Genomic DNA, 22,129 nt, shown 5'->3' with positions numbered 1-22,129 from the left:
GATGCCCCTGTCCCTCATCCAGTTACTTGTACTGGAGAGGTGGAGGCTCTAGGGGCCCCCAGGTGCTGGCCTTTCTCCAGGGGACAGGAGGGGAGTCTGTGTTAGGTCCCTGGAGGACTTGGCAGGAGCTCAAGGGCAGGACCCCAGCCTGACCCTCCATCTGCCAGGCCTGCACAGGTCCCCCGAGCCCTGAGCCTGGGGGCTCCCTTCCCACAGCCCACCCGGCTGGTGGCCACTACCTGCAGACACGAAGAAGATGCCGGCGCTCAGGATGATGTTGTGCCGAGTCTTGTAGAACTCGCTGGCTGCGATGCAGAGGCCGCCCATGAACAGCAGAATCACGCTCAGGATCGGGAAGATGCTCGAGGCCCTCACGGCCCCTGCAGAACATGGAGGGGCAGGGAGAGAGGGGTGCAGTGGTGAGACAGTGGGGAGGCTGAGGGCGGCCTGGGAGCCACCTTCATGGACACAGCTGGGAGTCCAGGTTGCCTAGCAATGCCAGGAGGGAGGGAAGGAGGGCAAGCTGCTGCACCTCCCCACCTTTAGTGGTCCCCACGACCTCCAGGACCAGATTCTAGCACCTCACCAGTCACGCAGGGCCCTGTGACTTGGCCTCTGTCTCCTTCAGTCTCATGCCTCCTGGTCCTCATATTCCTGCTTGTCCAGCTTAGCAAAATTCCCAAGCCATGTCATTGCACACTGCTGACTGTTACCATACTAGGCTCTCTTAACGGAATCTTTCCTGTTCTGTACTCAGCAAACTTCTACTCATCCGTTGAAACCCAGCTCCAAGTCCCCTCCTCTGTGAAGCCTTCCCTGACTTATGCTACTGCTCTCTGCTTTGTGGCTTGGGGCACTTGGGCACAGGGAGAGGCAGTGTGGGGTAGTGGTCAGGGGGACCACCTGGTTTGGAGCTGAATCTGGCTCTAGCATTTATTTGCCATTTAAGTTTGGAAAAGTTTTCTTACATCTCTGTGCTTCACTTTCCTCTTCTGTAAAGCAGGGATGATGATAGTGCTGATCTCCTAAGACTGTTGTGAGGATTAAACGAGTTGATGCAGATAATGCATTTATAAAAATGTTCCTGGGGCAACAAATGATAGTTATTATAATAAATACTTGTTTTTATGTATATTTCCACCATGAACCCTAGGTCCCGTGAGGCAAGTACTGTGGCTTTTTCTTTTCATATTTTAAAAATTTTATCATATTTTTATTCTACCCACAGGCATAGTAAGCTCCCAATACAAGCTTATTATTGAAGGCAAAGCAACCCAACTGTTTATTTATTTATTTAGATTTGAGACAGATGGGGGAGGAAATGGGCGCATTACAAAAAAAAGAGAAAGTGAAAAACAGAGCCCCCCCCCAAAAGACTTCAGGACAAGAAGGAGGGGCTGATCATCAGGAGAGAAGAGAAAAGAACATTTTATTTTATTTTATTTTATTTTATTTTATTTTATTTTATTTTATTTTATTTTATTTTATTTTGAGACAGGGTCTCGCTATGTAGTTCTGGCTGGCCTTGAACTCTCTGTGTATCCCAGGCTGGCCTTGAACTTGAAGTAACCCTCTTGCCTCAGCCTCCCGAGTTTGGGGATTATAGGCATAAGCCACCACACCTGGCTTAATTTTATTTTTTTTTATAGTGTGGAGAACAGAATCCAGGGGCTTGTACATGCAAGGCAAGTGTTCCATCACTAAGCCACATTCCCACCTGGCAAAAGGTTTTTTTTTTTTGGTACCAGGGATTGAACTCAGGACCTTGGGCTTGTGAGGCAGCTTCGGTGCCACTGAGCTAAATCCCCAGCTCAGCCAAAGATTTTTTTTTTTGGCAGTACTAGGAATTTAATCCAGGGCTTTTGCACTGAGCACCCCCCACCTCATTGTTTATTTGCTTATTTAGATTTTTGAGACAGACTTGCTAAGCAGCTAAGTTGCCCAGTCTGGGCTCTAACTTGTGATCTTCCTGCCTCAGCCTCCCAGAGTCTTAGGATTACAAGCCCACGACATTATGCCTGGCTAGGAAAAGAATATTTGAAGGAAAAGAGAGCACGGATAGAGTATCTGGCTGGCAGCACTGTGGGAAGCGGACACCGGGGAGGCAGATGGGAAAGGCGGAGGGGCGGTGATCTGGGTGTGTTTGTGGGAGAGCCGTGTTGCAACGAGGACCAGAGTTGGGGACCTCCACAAAGTGTCTTTGTGAAGTAAAATAGTTTCTTTCTACCCAAATCCACACAGGCAGTGTAGGAGGGGTGCTGGGACCCCTGCTGACTCTCTGTCCCTTCCAGGGAGCTGTGACCTGGCAGGGACAGTTTTGGTGGTTTGAGTGACTTCTAAGGAAGCTGAGCCCTACCAGCCACAGGGCCTTTTGGCAGAGCCCAGGGATTGGCCGGGAGGCATTTCAGGGGTAAAGGCACCAGGAATCAGGATTTCCTCTTATCCCCTGGGTTCCGCCGCTCTTTGGGTGGCAGAATACCCAAAAGGATCAAGGATGGGCAAGAAGATCACTTGACCTTGCGTTTGTGAGGCAGGCAACGGAATCACTGAGCTAAATCCGCGGCCCAAGAAGATCACTTTCTACTTAGACTTTTTTAAGAAGAATTTAGGTAGCTTTCTGTGACATACGTGTCTCCACTCCTATCTGTAGTAGAGTCTACGGTTGTTTAGAAAGTGGACACGTTTTTTGGTAGGAGAGGGGCATGGAGAAGGGCGGGGGTCCATACCCCGCGCATGCGTAGGGGTTAAAGCCGGCTGCAGATACTCGTTGGAGGCTAAGGGCGCAGGTGGGTGGTTAGTTCACCCTGCTGCCTCAGCCTCACAGTGACAAGGATGTCCCCTCCTTAGACCCAAGGAAGATGTTCTCTCCCTGCAAGTTATTTAAGACAATGCGCTCTAGCCCCGACCTGACACCCAGCCCAGGTACATGGTATGCACAGGCACCGCTAACAGCTGCCCTGATTCTCAAATTTACAACTGCGTGCAAGTGGTGAGATCTTACTGAAAACCCAGGAGAAGAGAGAAGATATTTGGCAAGCACCCACCCTGTGTCTGCTCGCGGCCCTGCCTAACCTACCATTATATAATCTCATGCCGTGTGGCTTCCTAGGCTCCTAGGGAGGGTGTTGAAGGGTCTGGAGAGCTGGAATTGGGTCCCTGCAGTGTCGCTTACTTGCTGTGCGGGAAGGCAGGTGCCTCACCCTCTCTGGTTTCCATTGGTTCTGCCCTCTCCATATGGGTATGGTTTCTGGCTAGGTGGCAAAAATGCCAGCACCAAGGAAGAAAGAGGGCACGGTGTGACTCCTAAGGGCCTCAGTAGCTGCTATAGGTGCAGAGCCAAGGGAGGACTTCCTGCCTCCGCGTGCTGCCTGGGCCAGACCCAGCTGCGCTTTTCTGAATGAAGGCCTCACTGCAGCCTGGGGCCTGACGCTCCCACTCAGGCCCTTCAGCTGGGAACTGGAGGCTCAGCCCAGCCTTCCTGCAGGCAGCAGGGGTGGGAGGTTGGGGCTGGGGTGCTGTGTGCAGGCATGTGTGCGCACACATGCAGTGAGATGTGTGCAGAGGAGATGGGGAGAGGTGGGGGTGGGGGGGACAGCTGGTTGCAGACGGCACAGGATAGTGTGGAGGAAATGCAACTGCTTCAGAAGGCAGGAAACATCTTCCCATATCCTCTATGTGGTGGTAGCCCTGGGGACACGAGCACAGGCCCCTGTGCCAGTATAGCTGGTCCCAATCCACCCCTTCTTTTTTTTATGGAACTGGGTATTGAACCCAGGGCCTTTACACTGAGCTACACCCCAGCCCTTTTTTATTTTGAGCCAGTCTCCCTAAGTCACTAAGTTGCCCAGGTAGGGCTCAAAACCTCCCAGGGTGCTAATATTACAGGAGTGCTCCTCCATGCCTGGTTCAGTCTCTCTTGAGAGAGCCCTTCCCCTGCCCAGAAAGAGGATGATGGGGGCAGCACTGTGGCTAGGAGGCTGGACCATGCGCCCTGCTCCAGGCTGGGAAGGAAGTGGTTAAGAGTAGGTGGGCACCTCTGGGGAGGTGGGGAGTCTTGAGGGAGGGCTTTCTAGCTGCACTGTGTCACAGACTGAAAGAGGACTTGGGAGTTGGTCACCCCTGAGCTAGAACTGGGGCTTTGACTCTTACTATGGACCCTTGGACAAGGGTCATTACCTGCCTGAGCCTCAGTTTCTCATCCTGCAGAATGGGAGCAGTGATAATAATGCCAGTTCCCAGCCCTGTCAGAAGGCCTTGTTGCTCCTAGCTCAGTCCAGAGAGCAGCAGCACAGAGGGCTGGTGGGAAATGCAACCCTCAGGCCCCACCCTGCATCTGCAGAATTAGAAACCATGGTTCAGCAAGGTGCCTGTAACAAGATTTGTGTGCATGTGGAAGTCTAAGAGCCCCCACTATAAAGATTAAATTGAGAAATATCTGCAGCACATCTGATGCTAGGCATAGACTGACCAATTCTGGATTTGTTTTTTTGGTTTTTTTTTTGGTACCTGGGACAGAACTCAGGACCTTGTGCTTTCGAGGCAGTGCGGTGCCACTGAGGTACATCCCCGGTCCTTGACTCTGGATATTTCTGAGGTCCCTTCCCCTTCAGTCCAAACACAACTTCCCCCACATATTGTCCTGAGTTCCCACGGAGGCTGGTGTGGTCTTGGTGCCAAAATTAGTTCTGAGGAGCAGAAAACATCCGATTTGTGCAATTAACAAATACTCATGGGGCTGGGGATTTAGCTCAGTGTTTCCGCTGCCCTCGTTGCAAGTGCAAGGTCCTGAGTTTGATCCCTGGTACAAAAAACAAAACAAAACAAAACAAAACAAAACAAAAACAAAAACATACTCATGGGTATGCTCCTAGAAAAAGCACATGGCAACCCACAATTCCTGCTAACATTCAGGGAGCCCCTGCCCTGTGCCTGGTTCTAAGGACCTTGTGTGGATTCACCTGTTGGATGCTTACAGCAACCAAATGAAGCCATTACCTTGGATTCGAAGAGACTGTAAATACCTAAAGTAGGCAATAGCAAACTTTTTCTGTAAAGGGGCAGCAAGTAGCTATTGTTGGTTTTTCTGGCCACATGGTTTCTGTTGCAGTTTCTCTACTTTGCTGATGCATGAAAATAGTCACAGACAGTATGTAAACCAATGAGTATGGTGGTGTTCCAATAAAACTTTATTGGCAGAATCAGTTGGTGGGCTGAATTTGACCTGCTAGTGTAGTCGGTCACCGTTGGTGATAAAGTGTACTAAGTTGCCCAGGGGAAAGGCCTCGTGGTCTGGAGCAGGGAGATGCTTTGCATGTGACCAGCAGTGAGCCCAGAACACATACAAGAGTGTCTGCTACTGCCAGGTGCTGAGCTGGGCACGGGAGACATTAGGGCTGCAAAACCAAACCTGGTCCCTGTCCTTGCAGAGCTCATGTTCCCATGAGAGATGTTATACTTTAGATCTGAAATTTTCCCCAAAGCCTCGGGTGTTTTGAAGTGATCAGACCATGGTGTGGGGGGGATAATCATCATCAGATTCATCCACCCATGAGTTCATAGCTGAATGTGCCATGAGAGTTTGGGGCCTCGTTGGAGGTGGTCACTGGGGTCATGACCCGGAAGGGTGTATTCTTATTGCTGTACCCCCCTTCTGCCTTCTCAGCTTCTTGGCGGGCATGAGTTGAGCACCTTTTCCTCTGCTATGGCCCTCTGCTGCACCATTTCTGCCTTGGATCCAGTTGACCATGGACTGAAACCGTGAGCCAAAATAAACCTCTCCTTCTCTAAGTTGTGGGTGTTGGGTAATCATGTGCAGAGATAGGAAAGTGACTAAGATAAGGGAGCTAGATGTCATCAGAAATGGAACCATGATACAGTGCTGACAGAAAGGGACCTATAGGGCACATGAAGGTGAGAGCTGAGTGTGCTCCAGGGACTATTTTAAGCATTGTGTATGTATTAACTCATTATTCTCATCGCAACTCTGTGGAGCAAGTACTTTAATTATGTCCTTACGCAGAAGCCCTAGAAAGGTTAAACCATTTGTCCAAGGTTGGCAAACCCAGGCCTTCGTGTCTGAGCGTGGTACTCCCCTTTGATCAGGCTCCCCCTGCCTCCCTGCGCCTCCTCTGAGTGCATGGGGGATCAGGAGGACTCGCCTGTGGGGCTGATGGTGGGTGGATGAGGACACATTCCAGAGGCAGGACAGAGGCAGGCAGCACAGTGCATTTCGGGGGATGGTGCAGCTCCTGCAGGGCCCGGGAGAGGCTGTTTCCAGGGAGCTCACTGAGGGGTTTGGGGACCATGGGGAGTGGAGGCCACCCAGGCCGGGCAGTGCAGGGCCTTATAGGTCCCCAGGCACCAGTGGGATGTGCTAGAGAGCTTTCCTCTTGCTAAGAGCACCAGGAAACATTAAAGGGCTCAGAGCAGGCACAGCTGTCGTGATGTGATTTGCATTTTAAGAAGCGAAAGTCAAGATGGCTTCAGGGACCCAGGGAGAAGGCTCCTGCATCTGCTAGGTGAGAGGGACAATGGAGGGTGGGTTTGAGAGATGTTTACTTAAGGTTTGATGGGTGGATTTGGGGAGAGAAGGTGGCATTGAGATGACTTCTAGGATTCAGTCTTGAACGCTAGCTGGAAAAACCACTTCTGGAGGCTGGGAAAGGACCAAACCTACGGGGGAGGGGAGAGAGGGGGGAACTCAGGGTTTGGGATGCAGAGCGTGAGGTGCCCTGTGGAGGGGGCAGTTGGGTGTCAGGTGGGGGCTGGTCTGAGGTAGCAAGTGTGGGTGTCACAGACACATGGGTGAGCACAGAGGAGCAGGCTCAGGTCCAAGGCATGGGCCCCAAGTGTTGGGTTACTGGCTTGAGAAGACTGCAGGCCGGTTGCCTCATGTCCCTTGGGCTCCACTTCTTTTTCTGTCGGTTGGAGTGAAAATCCCAACCTGGTCTGCCTCACAGGGTTACCGTGAATAAACAGGAGGAGCGTGGAAGCTTTTGAGGGTGCAGAACACTGGTGAACAGTGAAGAATTGATGGTTTTCTAAGCTGGTGACTGAAATGAAGGGTACCCTAAGTGGCCATGAAGAAGTTAACCTCCCTCTTCGGGGAAGGCTGACCTGAGTATCTATTCTTTCAAGTCCTCTTTTTGGCCAAATTCCTTTGGCAAATGGTATTGAGACCTTGTGCCCCAGGAGGTCCCAGCCTGACACACTGAAATCTCTTCTCAGAGGCCGCCCTGTCCCTCATTGCGCTGCCAGAGGAGATGGGGTGGCGGTTGTGGGGCAAGGCAGAGGGTCAGGAGACCTGGGCCTGCTGGTTGCTCTGTGCCTGGGTTGCCCAGGGTCCTGGGTGTGTGCTTTCACCTCTCCAGCCTCAGACCTGCATGTGATGAGGCTGGAACAGGGAATCTCCATGGCACCATCTGCCCCTGGGGGTCCTGTGTCCCAGGCCTCTCCCAGGGCAGGCTGCCACCTCACCTGTTCCCTAAGCTTCCTTCACTAGTCACTGTCACCCAGTGTGTGGAGGACACGCTCCCTGTTTTCTGGGCACAGTGGGCAGTAGGTGTCCGCACCAGCCATGCTGTCATGTGACCCAGAGTGGTGACAGGGGATGAAATGTCACCTCTGATCACTGACCATGGTCACTCCATCATGGGAAACCTGGGCTCTATGATTCAGGACAAGCTGTGGGATTCCTCAAACAATCAGAGGCTGGGGAATAAGAGCACCCATTCATTCATTCCTTCGTTCACTCACTCATTCATTCACCCCTCAAGTATTAATTGGGGATCCTCCTCCTGCCGGCCCTCCAGGAGGCACAGACACTGCTGGAGGCTGAGCTGTGGGGTCTGGAGCACATGAGCCTGCTGTCTTCAATCCCAGAGGGGAGCTCTGGACACGTCCCATCCAGCCATCCCCTAGGATTCTCTGTCCCTTCTCCATGCTCTGCTCCTCAGTCCTGCTGGTGAGACTGAGCAAAGTGGGGCCCAGGCTCCTCCTGGGGTCTCCTCACCTTCCTGGCTGCTGAGATGTGCTGAGCTCACTGCCAGACAGACCAGCCTCCTCTCTGCCCCCAAACACGGCCCACTCTTCCTGCTTGAAGGCCTCTGCTCTTGCCTCGCCCCCTACCCTGCTCTGTACCCTCCAACCCCTTCCAGAACTATGAGGCCACCTTGAGGACAGAGAGGGTGCACTCACTCACTGCTTGTTTCCTCCACTGGAGTCAGTATTCTTGGCAGATCCCCTACTGACAACAGTGCCCAGTGCATGGTGGGTATGGTGGGTGCATGGCAAGTGTTTCGGGAATGAATGAAGGAAAGGAATGAATGAATGATACTTTTGGAGCCCAAGTCTGTCCTTGGATGCCACACAAATGTTAGGCCAATGGCTCTATCTCCAGATGGCTTGCCCTCAGGGATGGACGGGTAAGATGTGCAGGTGGGTGCAACAGGCCTGAACACAGGGCTGGCACAGGCTTCGCCAAGCTCCAAAGAAAGCTCATCTCCAAGGAAGTCCCTCCCAGCTCTATCAAGAGCCATGCCCACTTATGGTACTAGCTCCGCCCACCTTGCCAGCCCTGGGCTCTCTCCTCCTGGAAGCACCTGGTACATGCATTGTTCTTTTTGGTATCTGACCATGACTTACTTCTTCATTTCTTCACTCACCCAGTCACTTCCTCCCTCACTGAACGAAGTGGGGCTCTTTTGGGCTCCAGTTCTGGGCTGGGCCCTGGGCTAAGGTCTTGGGGTACAGAAGTGCTGGGGCAGGGTTCTGCCTTCCAGAAGCTCATGATGCTGGGTGTGAACCGGCAACAGGGTGGGGAAGCTCATGGGGTGAGAAGGAGATGGTTCAGGGCGAAGGGGAGGCGGAGGCATGGAGTCAGAAAGGGGGTGGGTGTGGGCTGGGGCAGAGGGGCCTTCTAGAGAAACGGTTCCTGTCTTCCACTTTCTCCTGAACAGCTTTTGCACAGTTATTGGTGTCTAGCCCACCAGCAGCACTTTATAAGTCAGGATCGACAAACGATGTCCAGTGCGACTGCTGCCTGTGTTTGTGAACGGTTTTGCTGGAACACAGCCACACTCATTTGTTTTTGAGGGGCCTGGGGCTGCTTTTGAACACAGCTGAGCAGCTGGGTTGGAGACCGTATGTTTTCAAAGGCCTGGGGCCGGGGATTTAGCTCACTGGTTTCGCCACCTGCTGCACAAGCACAAGGATCCGAGTTCAATCCCCGGTACCAAAAAAAAACTTCTTTATAGTCAAAGGCCAAAAATTCTCCATGTCTTGTCCTTTCCAGGAAGTCTGCTGACCCTGGTTATAGATGCCCCAGAAACATTGCTGAGTTCTGTCAACTTAGATCAGATCTGGGGACCCCTCACTGCTAACTCCAGTCCATGCCTTTTGTTTAGGGACATCATGGAGAACCCAGTGCTCTAAACTCAACTCTACTTAATGTGGAGGAAACTGAGGCATACAGTTGGTGGGAATTGCCACCAGAAAACCCTGTCTTTCCTTTATTAAGCAAAATGCATTCATCAAGCACCTACTGTGTTCTGGGTGCAGCAGTGAGCGAAGCAAGTCTCCTGCCCCAAGGCCCATACCTCCTGGCTAACAAAGTGTCACATCACAATGTGCAGTGAGATCAGTGGCCCAGGAGTGTGGTGCCGGGCGTGGAGTCAGGTTCGATCACTCCCTTCCACCTCATCTCTCAAGTCCAGCTGTTTCCCTGATACCCCTCCTCTCCCCCACCTGCCAGGTGTGCCCTTTGGGGGGCCAGGGGCTATCTCACTTGGCCATGCTGGGCTCCCCAGCACTGAGCACAAGACTGCGTATCCAGCAGGTGCTCAATCTATGTTTACTGCACTGCTGGTCTCCTTTACTAAGCTCAGGCTGGATGAGAGCGCTAGACACAGTAACGGTGGCGACAACCCTGTGTCCCTTTGGGAATTCCATTTAAGAACAATGTCTTGGGGGAATCCATAAAAGGAAAGCACAGGCTTAGTATGATATTTTTTCCCCTTAAAGAATCTAGAGATTGCACCATGTTCCCTTCCTCTCTCATCTCAGTTTCCTGGCTGTCTTTGTATTCCGTGGGCTTCTCAGTGAAACCGGATTCCTGGCTGACCTAAGCGCTGGCTTTGATGTGCGGAGTAATTATTGAAAGAGACAGGGGCAATCCATATAATAAAATGCCTTCTACATTTTTCATAAAAACGATCCGAGGGTGACGCTAACCACTCTGCACGGGGGAGGAGAGGCGCAGGGAGCAGAGGCTGCCTTGTCCGCCTGTCTGGGTGGAGGAGGCACCAGCCTGAGAGCCTTCAGCTCCGTGGGCCCAGGCCTCAAGGACTCTCAGCCTCTCTCCGGGAAATCCCTTTCTCGGGGAGCAGGGAGCCTTGTTAGTTTTTGCTGATGCTTGAGAAATTCCCCTGTGGCCTCAGAATGCTGTCTCTCGATAATATGTCTCAGGTGGATTTAAGATCACAGCTGTTACATTGGGATTTAACTTTGATTTGACTTTCGGGGAAAGAAAAAAAAAAAACCTCTTTCTGCTTTTTTTTTTCCCTTTCCCCCAGTGGAAGTTCCAAGCTCTGGCACTGGCTGGTGGGATTTCCTCTTTACTTGTTTAAGAAACAGTGCTGGGCCAGAATGGAGAAGGAGGGAGGGTCCTTGCCCCAGTGGAGCTGAGGGATGGCTACTCAACACACAGGACAGGACCCACAGTGTGATAAAGTGCTGTGCTCTGGGAGCCTACACAGGATGCAGGGGGCTTCCTGGAGCAGGTGATGTTTCAGCTGGACCTGGAGGATGAATAGGAGTTGGCCAGACAAAGAAGCGGTGTTGCGGGCCGACGGAACAGAACACATGAAGCTTTGCCCTCCAAAGAGGAGGAAAGGAGCGAGACCAGGCCCTCCAGGGCTCCCTGATCTTTGGCTCTCTGCAGGAAGAAAGTGCAGGACCCACCACCTGGAAGGAGATGAAAAGATCGTGTGACTCACGGAGGAAATATTCTGCCGTGTCAGCTTCATAATCTGCATCCTCTGGGAAGTGATCGATCTGCTTGCACAGGCCTTTGAAGTTCCCTGCAAAACAAGGGAGAGGAGCGCATGAGCCGTGGTAGTTTGCAGGGCCAGCACCCCTGCCCCTCCCGACTCCTCGCTCTTCTGAAGCTCACCTTTCCCGAGGAGGAAAGGATCGTTTTGTCTGTTTGGACATCTGCCTGGCAGATCAAAACACACACGCCTGCAGCACTGCGGAGAGGATCTAAAGCTAAGACTTCAAAACCCTGCTTTCCATCCCTGCGTCTGCATCTCGGCTTCTGAGAATTAGCTGAGCTTGGCAGCAGCCAAGGTTTGATTCTGGGCCTGGGCTGAGCTAAGAAGGCTGACGGATGCTTATTAGCTCTCTGAGCCCCAGCTTGGTGGGGGGCTGCCCTGCATTGCCAAGCAGGCAGACCCCAGACTGGCGGTGGCAGCGGCAGGCAGCCCCACAGCCCTCAGTGGAGTCTGTGCGCCCTTCTGCAGGGGGTGGCATTCACTTCTCCAGCCCTGGCAGCTCTGGGGATCCCCAAGGCTGAGTCCTCATAGGGGTTGGGCCCTTCCACAGCCTTGAACCACAGCTCAGTTTGGCTCAGGCCTGTGAGAGGGGTGTCATCACTCCATTTTGCAGACAAAGAAACTGAGGCTCGGGGAGGCTTGCTGATCTGTGGCTAGGACATGATGCAGGCAAGACTCACACTAAGGCCTAGATGTTTCCTGGGTGATGGCTGAGCAGGTGCAAACCAGTCCAGGAGCCAACTCCAAGCACAAGGTCCCAGCAGGCCCTCACCGATATTCACTGAGTGAATTCACAAACTACCAGGGCAACCTTCATCCAAACTGACGAATAGAGTCCAATTTACAGTTGTTAGAGGTTCTGCTTCAGGAGGGTGGGACTCTTGTCTGTCCCACACATTGTCCTGTCCCCAGCACCAGCAGAAGTGCCACTAATGAAAAGAAAAGAATCGACCCTGGACTGGGAGGTCGGCCTGGGCCCAGATGCAGGTTCTGTGGTCAGGCTGCCTAGTGCAGTTCAGTTTCCTTGAGTTGACTCACCTTCCCCTCTGAGGGCCCACATGTAGTGCTTGGAATGGTACCTGGTGCACTTAGTCCTTGGGGGCTCAGGTGCAAGAGTGAAATGGACTTGGTCTATGTTCAGCCACAGACACCTGGGGCTTTTCTGTAACACTGGCTAGTGTGACCTAACTGAGGCAGTCCTCAACCCCTGTTTGCCATTTATTTTCTTGTAGAGTCTTGAAGTTTCACATCTCAAAAGTAGGAATGGGTTTATTATGTACCACTGATATCATTTAGGAATTTAAAGGCGTTGTTACGTAGACCTGTATATATCACATACACAGGTTCAATGTCCCTAATTAAAAAGTCCAAAATCTGAAATACTCCAAAATCCAGAACTTTTTGAGCACCAACATGACACTGGAAGTAGAAAATTTCACCTTGACCTCCTGTGCAGGGGGACACAGTCAAAAAACACAGGCCCAGAAAAATTACTGTATGAAAATTACCTTCAGGTTATACATATATGAAAAATAATGAATTTCATGGTTAGACTTGGGTCTCTCCCACAGAATATCTCATTATACATCTGACATATTCTAAAATAAAAAAAATCTGAGATTCCAAACTCCTGGTGCTAAGTATTTTGGATAAAGGATATCCAACCTGGCCCTTACATCCAGCACAAAGGTATGTGTATATATTCTAGATGAATATAATAAGCACTTCAGGTATTTCCTGTCATGTGCTATTCAATGTAGAGAGGACTTCTGCTGCCATTCACACAAAAAATGGTCCTGCCCCAAATTCACCAACTTTCCTGATTTCTTAAACATGCGTTGGAACTTCCAGTCACCTCACTGGCAGCACCTGCTGGGCAGCAGTAGTTTGGTGTTTCATTCTCCTCAGCCCCCCACATTTGTTTTCTTCCACCTCCTGCCTCTGGGGGTGTAAACAGGAGGCCAGGTCTGCCCCCTGCTACATTGTTGCTCTTTTCCACTCATACATTTTCCTCTCCCTTCTGTCAGGAAAGTTCACAAAGGCTGAGAAGTAGATTAAAAAATTCTCCCAGTTGTTAAAATTACAAAGCAGAGTAGTTGAAAAGCACTTAGAAAGCACTTCCATTTTCCTTCAATTCAGTCAACTCAGAGCCAGGCATCTTTACGAGGAACGGGCCCAGGCGGCTCTCTTGAGAGTCCTTCCTCCAGACGTGCCCCGAAGTGCCTCGCAGGGAACCCAGGGCTGGCAGTTGGCCCTGCTTCCTCTCCCATCTCATTCAAGGGCAGCAGCTGCACGCTGGAGGCCACGCCCATGCCTGCTTCCTGCCTGGATGTCCAGGGCCAATCCTGGGCCTCACCCATGCTGGGAGCCCATGGCTCCTACCACAAAGCAAGGTTCAGGAGATAAGCGCACACAGGCAAGGAGAGGCTATGCGGAGTCCTGGGCCACACCCACTCTTTCCTCTCCCTACAGAGTAATCACGAAGATCCTTTGAAAATGCAAATCTGATCCTGCAGGCACCCGTTTAAAACGCAGCAGGTGCCCGGTGCTCTCAGGGCAAAACTCAACATGTTTAAGAAGGCTTGACCTTGCCTGGTCTCTTGGGTCTCGCTCCCACCCTTTTCCTCCTTCTCTGTTCTTCTTGGTCTTCTCTCCTGTCCTCCTCTTTCCCACCACAGGATATTTGCACATACTAGTCTTGCTGCCTGAGCGCCCCCATCCTTTGTTGCCTCCTCTTAACTCCCTTCACACCTTGCTAGGGAGTGTCCACCCCCATTTGGCGGCGTGGGTCGGGGAGATGATGCCCACAGGAATGTTCTGGTGGAGACAGAGGAAGGCACAGGCCGCAGAGAGGAGGGAGCCAAGTAAGAGGGGACAAGGTCCAGGACACAGGCACCCCAGGTGAGTGCACAAGAGGTGGAGTGCCTCTGGGTGCACATGGTGGGGACAGCTGCGATATGTCCCTCTGGCTGCCGCTATTTTTTTTACGAATGGGAAGCAGGCTGGTCAGAGAAGGGGCGGAAGGGTTGGAGCCTGAGGAAGGACGAAGGAAGCAAAAGGCTCCCCGTGAGGCTGGCTCGGGGAGGGACCAGGCTGTCCAGGGTGTGTGACAGGCTGTGTGTGCATTGGTGGCTCCAGGTCCCTTCTGGGGTTCCGGTTCTCTCCAGCCTCCCAGGAGCCGAGTGGGGTGCAGGTGCAGTGTGATTGGCCTTTAGCCAGGAGGGGCATTGGGGGAGTGCAAGAGGGCAGGGCGGGGCGATTGTGAAGCTGGAGGGCAGCCTCTGAGCGGCTGGGTAATGGGGAGGAAGGGCCTGAGGGGCAGTGAGGTGGGGGAAGAGTTGTGCGTGCCTGTGCGTGCCTGTGTGTGCGTGTGCACATGCGTGCGCATGTGTGGCCAGTGCATTGGAAGCCTTAGGCAGAGGGTCCGGGAATTGTCAGAGTCAGAGGCTCAGGGGACAGGGCCTGAAGGGTTAGACAAGGCTCAGGGTGTGGGGTACAAAAGACAGATTGCTGGGGGGATGTACGTGTGCCGATCAGTGCTCCCAAGGCCAAGGGTAAGACCAGAAATGCGGGTGGCTCAGGTGGAGAGAGAAATGACATTCAATGTATTTGGCAACTGGAAAGGTCATACAAATTAATAATAAGGCAGAACTAAAACATTCCCTTTTATTTTCTGTATACATCAAGTATATATTAAGAAACTGCCTGCCCAGTTAAAAGTCAAAAGTGCAAATGATACAGCAAATTATCCTAATAAGCCCCAAATCATTGGTTGGTTTTTAGAAATTATTGGTGTGATCTTTTGATGATGAGGCTGTTACAAGCTAAATGATGGCCCTGTCTGGCCACGATTTGACATGGGGAGCCGCACCAGATGCTGCCCCGTCTTTCCTGCTGCAGGAAGCGCTGTTTGGTCTCCTCGAGTGTAGTTTTATAAATTGATCATCAGTGTTCGCAGATCTGTCAGCGAAACTGGTCCTCGGTCCAGTGCCTGGCAGCCTCAGGAGGCCAGGCCTGGAGCAGGATGACACTGCTGGGACCAGCAGGGAGAGTGGGCAAGGGGCAGAAGCCACAGGGGGAGCCAGCAGGAAGCAGCTGCCTCTTCTGCCCACCTTGAGCCATCGCCCACCCCCCGCAGGGCCAGAACAGAGCTCCCTGCCCTGGACTGGACTGATTGGTACAACAGTTATTCAGCATTTAACAACCAAGGGGTGGCACTGTCCAGGCCACACATGATCCCTGAGAGAGAGAGGTCAAGGCCAGGTACAGGGGGCACCAGCTGCCAGCTTTGGAGTCTACAGGGATGATTGTAGGGTGACATGGGAGAGGGGGGTTGTGGGCAGGGCTGGCATCTGCAGGGAAGGAGGGGTCCCCAGGTGTGGGGTTGCAGGGAGATGGGGTGGGTGGGAAAGAGCCTGGAAACAGCCCCGAGGAGCAGTGGGCTGGGAGACCTGGGCTGGGGGCAAGAGGTGTCCGGAAGTGAGCCGAGAGGAGGTGGCGGCCTCAGGGAGGCCCTCGTTTCCATCAAGCAAGAGAGGAGGCTGGGAAGATGAGACGCAAATGCCAGAGGCCCCAGGGTGAGGATGGGGGAGCTGGAGGCTGGGTCAGTGGATGAAAGAGCCCTGAGGGACAAGCATCTAGTAGTGAGGAGTGACAGGGTAAACCGAGGCACGGGTCCTGAGAACAGGGTGGTGGGGCTGAGGACTGGCTGGCAGAGCAGGGGGTCTCTGGAAGCACCAGGAACTTGGCGGGCCCTGGATTCAGTCTGAGTAATGAATGGCAGGGGCAAGGCTCACCGAGGGGAAGTGGGACTGAGCACTCAGCCACCGCTGGTGACATTTATTAGGACGAGGGTGTGACCTTGATTTGCTCCTGTCAGCCTGGAGTTCCACTGTATCTCTTTGCAGTTGGTGGTAATCAAGCCTGTGTCACATGGCTTCAGGCACAGGTGGGTCCAGGTGCTGAGAAATCTGGCATCTTGCTCCTTGTGAGGACTTCCCTATTAGTTGGCTTCTTCCTTAAGTAGTCATGGCAGAGATGCAGGTCTAAGTGTCGGGCCCTGGGGTGGTGGAGGGCAACCTCTCCTGACCTCTGCCCTTCCTGGGTTCACACTTTGGAGGGAAAGACAGAAAGCACAGAATGTACGCGAGTGCACTATCTCAAGTACTGTATTAGAAAGATGCACCAGGCATTACGAGAGGACAGTCCTCCAACTACCATGTATGTGGCACCAGCTCTATGCTTTGCTCTGCACAACCTGCTGAGTACACAGAGGAAAAGGAATACATTTTGCCTCCAAGGCGTTTGCAGTCTGTGGAGGGAGACAGAAAATGCGAGGAGCATTGGGGCAGAGGAGAACAGAGCGGCCGGAGCACCTGGAGGGTGCGGGATGCCAGGCACACGAGTGTGGGCGCTGCCACAGACCTGGGGAGGCGGCCGCGGGGTGGCGCGGAGGTGGGAAGGGGCCAGGAGGGTGCAGGCGTGCATGTGTCTGGTGGCCTGTGAAGAGCAAGGGCTGGAGGGGTGAGCAGGGCTTTTAGGGAGAGGGGCCAGAAAGCAGCCAGGGAAGTTCCGGACACACGAGAGGGACTGAAGGAAGGTCACGGGGTCAGAGAAGCTCTCCCCGAGTGAGTGGGGGCCGCAGTCCCCGCCCCACTCCCGGGGCCCTGTTGTAGTTTGAACTGCACCTCGGTGGGAGTTTTTACACCCTGGGGATCGGCAAATGCTACCATCCAGGTCTTCCCTCACCCTTCTGGTGCCTCAGAGCTGTCTGTTAAACATTTCCCCGCAGGTCACCGGACAAAAGGCGGTCCTGGGTGAGAGGGTCAGCGGCCGGAAGCCGTGACAAATTAGGAGTTTGAGGCTGGACGGCTGGCTGGGGGGCTGGAGAGGGGGCAGAGCCACATCCTGCAGGGTGCAGGGTGCAGGGTCGGGGCTGCCCGCAGCAGGGGACACCTAGTGCTGGCTCCTCCACAGGCGCGGCTTGGAGCTTGGCAGGAGGGTTGAAGGGGAGTCTCACACCAGCCGAAGGGCTCCGAAACCTCGAGGCCCCCCAGGGACCCCAGGAGGGGCCACGCCCACTCCAAAGCCCAGGGACTTGGACCAAAGGCTGTGAGTTAGGCAGCTGGAGCTCTACCTACGGGAACTTCCGGAGAATTTGGGCTCGCAGGTATTAAGTAGTTTAAAAGGAGGTTTCATCAGCTTTGTCAAAAGCACATTAATATCTCACAACACCAACTGCTGTCTTGTTTCTTTAGATACAATAAGCTCCTTGTAAACCTGGTCATTAGGGGCCTCGCAGCTGCTGGTTTATTTTCACATATTCATGAGAACTCCAAAGAGCAGCCTTGGAGCCAGGAGGCCTGGGGAGGAGGCTGGCTAAGTAATTTTTTAAGTGAGGCAAATGAAGGGTTTGGTGGGAGCTGGTTTTTCTGTGTTTTAAACCTTTTCTGCTCCTGGCTTTTTGCTTTCCTGGCAGGGCCTTCCCTGACAGTGGGGACTCTGAGACTGGGGAGGGTGGGCCATGCGCTGCTTGCTCCTAGATGGAACCCACAGCGCCCAGGACAGTGCTTCCACCAGCCAGTGTGAGAAGCTGCGGAAGGAGCGTGGGTGCGGTGTTCATGAGTTCATTCAGTGGTTAGTTCTTTTGTTGTGAGACAAGGTCTCCTCCTGTAGTTCAGGCTGGCCTCGAATTTGCTTTGATCCTCCTGCCTCAGCCTCCTGAGTGCTGGGATTACAGGTGTGTACCCCACACCTGGAAGATTCAGTGGACACTTCTGAATGCTACTCTGTGCCAGGTACTGGGCAGCCTGGCAAGGGTACAATGGGACAGAAAGTATGCTCTGCCTGCTGTGTTCCCTGAATTTACTCTTTCCGTGAGCTCTGCGCCAGCACCCCTCCGAGGTCCTCAGCACTAGGGCGGAACACAAGAAGCCCCTGCTCATCTGCTGTGCATCAGGTTGCATCTCACCCTGACTTTGGTTCCCACAGTGACTTATTTCGTTCTTTCCTTGGGGTGTGGAGGAAGAGATTGGGCGCTGGACTCGGTGGGATATGGCGTCTGCCTGGTGCTGCTGGCTGCGAGCCGCGTGTGTCTGTGCAAGGCGCTGACTGCTCGCTCTGTGCCTCGGTTTCCTCTGTGAACGACGGTGATCTTCATCTTTGTGCCAAGGGGTTGATTCTGAAGACTCAGCGGGATAACAGGAGGGACACCGCGGGTGATTCCCACCCCAGAGCTGGCCCTCCACAAATGTACTCCTTCCTTCCGTTTCTCCTGTAAATGACACTTGCTGGGAGCCGCTGTTTACCGCCTCAGCTGGAAAGACTTTTCCTCCCCAGTGCTCCCCCTCAGTGCTGCTCCGGTTTGCATCACACTAAGCTCGATTCTCGGGGTGGGGGCTGGAGGGGCCAGCAACTCCTGGATTCCTTGATGTCCTCACGCGAAGCCTTTGCTTCCGGGTCCCCAGTGGACCCACTCTGGGTTTCCTAACAAGGCTGTCGAGCGCTGCTTCGCAGCTGCCTGGATCCTGTTGTGTGCTGGGATTGTGGCTCAGGAACAAACAGCTGCACATCTGTAAACTCTCAGGGTGGAGTTTCTCGTAGTGAGCTGCCTGAATGTCTCGCGTTTGCCTTGACCCTAAGATGCCCACATGCATGTTGCAATGGTTCTGAAGTTGCGATCTGTCGTCTTCTTTTTTTTTTTCCTTCCGGTACCGGGGATCGAACTTGTGAGGCAAGACCAGGCAGGCGGCAAGACCACTGAGCTAAATCCCTGGCCTGTGATCTGTCTTCTTTTCTTGTTTGTTTTTTTTTGGTACCGGGGATCGAACTCTCGATCTGTCTTCTTATTGATGGGTTCATTTCCTGCAGCCTGGGACTTTTTTCTTGAAAAAAATCATCATTACATTATGACAGGTCTTTTAATTAATGACAAAAGCTACCGGACAAAGTTTACTGAACAAATGTACAAAGAATTCAGTGTGTGCGTGCTACACATTCCGGTTCTCTTAAACAGATTAGCAGCGTGTCGAATCTTTGACTCCCTGGGGCACCGGGATCTGTTGTACTTCTCTTATTAAAGGTCTGTTTGACAATATCAAGATACGTGTATATGCCACAACTCAGCAATTGCTCTGAGAAGGCATCTTGGAGAAACCTTTGCATAAATGCAGGATAATATATGTATGAGAAAGTTTCTAACAGCGCTGCTTGTCACAGCAGTACACTAGGAATAAGCCACATTTTCTGTTGTGAGAAGCGTGACAGTGCCTTGGAGCATACAAAGGAGACTGCTATTTCACAACCGCAAGACTGAACGAACTCCAGCTACACGTGACAACTCAGATGAGAACCACGAGTGTAACACTGGACAACAACAGCAACCAAAAAATAAAGCTGCAGAAAAATACATGTAGCATGACTCCACTTCCACAAAGTTAAAAACATGTACAACTAGTTTGTAGATTGTTCCCAAATACCAGTTGTCTGTAGGTGTCAGCAGGCGTTTGGTTGCGGGCCCTCCCATGGATACCAAGGTCTGAGGCTTCTCGAGTCCCTCGAGCAGATGCAGCATCCACAGATGTGACTGCTGACTGTGTGTGGTGTGTGTGTGTGTGTGTGTATGTGTGTAAATGAGAAAGTAAAACAAGGAAATGGTAAGCACAAAATTTCAGTGTTTGCCTGAGGCAGGGAGGGTAAGCATCTCTTCAATGAGCTCAGGATGCTCCATTTTCTAACCTGGTGGCAAGAGCATGAGTCTCATTCAATTATTGTGCTTTATCCCTTGCCGTGACAGAGCTGGCCAGCTGTATCCTAATAGCCTGTTCTCCCTGTCTTTCCACGTTTTGTCTGGAACCTGGCTTCTCAGGATAGAGACTTTAATTCCTAGTCTACCTTGTAGCCAGTGGTGGTCCTGTGACTCTGTTCTGATCAATGAAAAGGGCAAGAGTTGTCCTTCAGGACAGGGGATGTGCCCTTGTAGCCCTTTCCCCTGGGAACATGGCTTATGGAACTCTGGTTCCGTCTTGCCAGGAGACTGGGACTCTGTGTGACTAGAATAAGATAAAGACACGCTGGGGCTCACTCCCGTGACGGGTCCAGAGTTCTACAGTGAGAGAGAGACTCTCCTTTCTATTTGAGGTAAATACTTCATAGCCCAACCTAACCCTGCAGAACACAGTTATATGAGTTAAGAGTCTTTTAGAATCTTGTTTATTTTTAAAAATAAGTTTCATGCGGGCAGGGAATTTAGCTCAGTGGTTTTGCTGCCTGCTGCACAAGCACAAGGACCCAAGTTCAATCCCTGGTACCAAAAAAAAAGTTTCATGGTATATATTTTAGGGATATAACATGCTGCTGTAAGACACCTCAAAAACACATCATAAAACAGTTACTGTAGAGGAGCAAATCATCTCACATCATTACCCACCTTCCCCAAGAGCAGCTGTAATCTCAGCAAAAATCCTGGATCTTTCAGTTTGTTCATCCTATGTATTTATTACTTTGTATCAGTTGACCTGTGTCTCCCCATTCCCGCCTACTCTTTGATAGCAATGGTTTCATTCTCTATCTCTATATATTTAAACTTGAAAAATAGTCTACATAGAAGTGAGATCATGTAATAGTTTACTTTCTGTCTGACTTATTTCACTTAGCATAATGTCCTCCAGATCCATGCATGTTGTAAATGGCAGGGTTCCTTCCTTTTTAAAGGCTGTATAATATTTCTTTGTGCACATGCATGAATGTATATCAGTTTCTTAGCCAGTTGTCTGTTGATGGACACTCAGGGTATGTCTGCATCTTGGCAATTGCTGCCATGAATGTGGAAATGCAGATGTCTTTATGTGGTGGTGTTTTCCTGTCCTTTGGCTGTATGCCCAGACACAGGGCCTGGGTCATGAGGTAGATCTCATTTTAATTTCTTTAGGAGCCTCCGTGCTGTTTTCTACAATGGCCACACCAATCTGGACTCCCACCCACAGCGCATGAGGGCCCCCTTTCCCTACACCCTCGCCAGCACTTGGCATCACTTCCCTTTGGGGAACAGCCATCCTAATGTGTGACGTGGTGTTTCATAGTGGCTTCCATTGGCCTTTTCCTGATGGTTAGTGATGTTAAGCACCTGTTCATGTACCTGTTGGCCACTTTTATGTTGTTTTGGGAGAAATGTCCATTCAAGTCCTTTGCCCATTTTAAAATCAGACTATATGGGGTGTTTTTTTTTTTCTTTCGGTACCAGAGATCGAACTCGGGACCTTGCACTTGCGAGGCAGGCAGCAGAACCACTGAGCTAAATCCCCAGCCCTAAGTTATATATGTTCTTTATATATCTTGTGTATAATATTTTTCCTGATCCCAGGCTGTCTTTTCATTTTGTTGAAATGAAAAGTCTCATATGTATTTAATATTAAATACAGATATAAATACAAATATTATCCTATTAATATAAATATAAAATAGTCTCATATGTGTTTAATATTAAACACTTAAAAAACACTTTAAATGAAAGACCATCGATTGAAATTTCAGTGCTTGTCATGTAGTAGCTGCTCACTAAATACCTATTAAGTAGTTGACAGTTGAACAAATTAAAAGATGTTGCAGTGTTCCCCACAATCTCTTGGTTTTGAATCAACTTTACCCTTTCAGTGCCAGCTGTTGCTGTTGCATGAATAACAGAAAGAGGTGGGGGGCATGATGGAGAACAAGCACGAATGGGGTAAGTCAGCCTCAGACATCTGGAGCCAGGAAGGGGCATAGGGGTGGGTTTGACCTCATAAAGGAAGGGCGTGCTAGATCCCAGTGAGGATAAGGGAGCCCAGAGCTGCAGGCGCTCAGACACTGGAGAAGAGGGTCCGGGAGATGGTGGTCAGGGCCTCACGTGGGGGGCTGGCTGGGGTGGGCTCCAGCTCTCCCCTGCTGCGGACCCAGGAGCAGACCCCCGAGGGACAGAAATGAATCCCCCCATGGACAGCTTTGAGAGCACCCAGGGGAACCTCAGGCCCCATTCATGCTGCAGTCCGTTAAGAAGCCTGCTCCTGCTGGGGTTACGGAGCTTCTACAGGGGTGCGAGCAAG

At 51.8% G+C, this 22,129-nt stretch overlaps 1 protein-coding gene and 1 long non-coding RNA gene across 5 annotated transcripts in view; one reads left to right on the top strand and one right to left on the bottom strand.

Annotated features, from left to right (window-relative positions):
- The window catches only part of LOC101701105 (uncharacterized), a 39,671-nt gene extending 28,671 nt beyond the window's left edge, over positions 1–11,000 (top strand). For all 4 annotated transcript variants that reach the window (XR_015452311.1, XR_002395306.2, XR_015452310.1 and 1 more), the window contains one exon: positions 5,663–11,000. This is a non-coding gene — a long non-coding RNA (uncharacterized LOC101701105). The remainder of the gene's footprint in view (positions 1–5,662) is intronic.
- Positions 1–22,129, bottom strand: part of Cacng2 (calcium voltage-gated channel auxiliary subunit gamma 2) — a 112,380-nt gene that overhangs the window by 5,596 nt on the left and 84,655 nt on the right. The window contains exons 2-3 of the mRNA XM_004845684.4: positions 10,995–11,078; positions 240–380 (exon numbers count right to left, since the gene is read on the bottom strand). Of these exons, the coding sequence (XP_004845741.1) occupies positions 240–380; positions 10,995–11,078 (225 nt within the window). The remainder of the gene's footprint in view (positions 1–239; positions 381–10,994; positions 11,079–22,129) is intronic.

The sequence above is a fragment of the Heterocephalus glaber genome, unplaced genomic scaffold, assembly GCF_053883595.1.
Source record: "Heterocephalus glaber isolate CG9 unplaced genomic scaffold, H.glaber_assembly_v1.0 deba00001444, whole genome shotgun sequence".
NCBI lineage: Eukaryota > Metazoa > Chordata > Mammalia > Rodentia > Bathyergidae > Heterocephalus > Heterocephalus glaber.
This window is presented reverse-complemented; position numbering and strand designations above follow the sequence as displayed.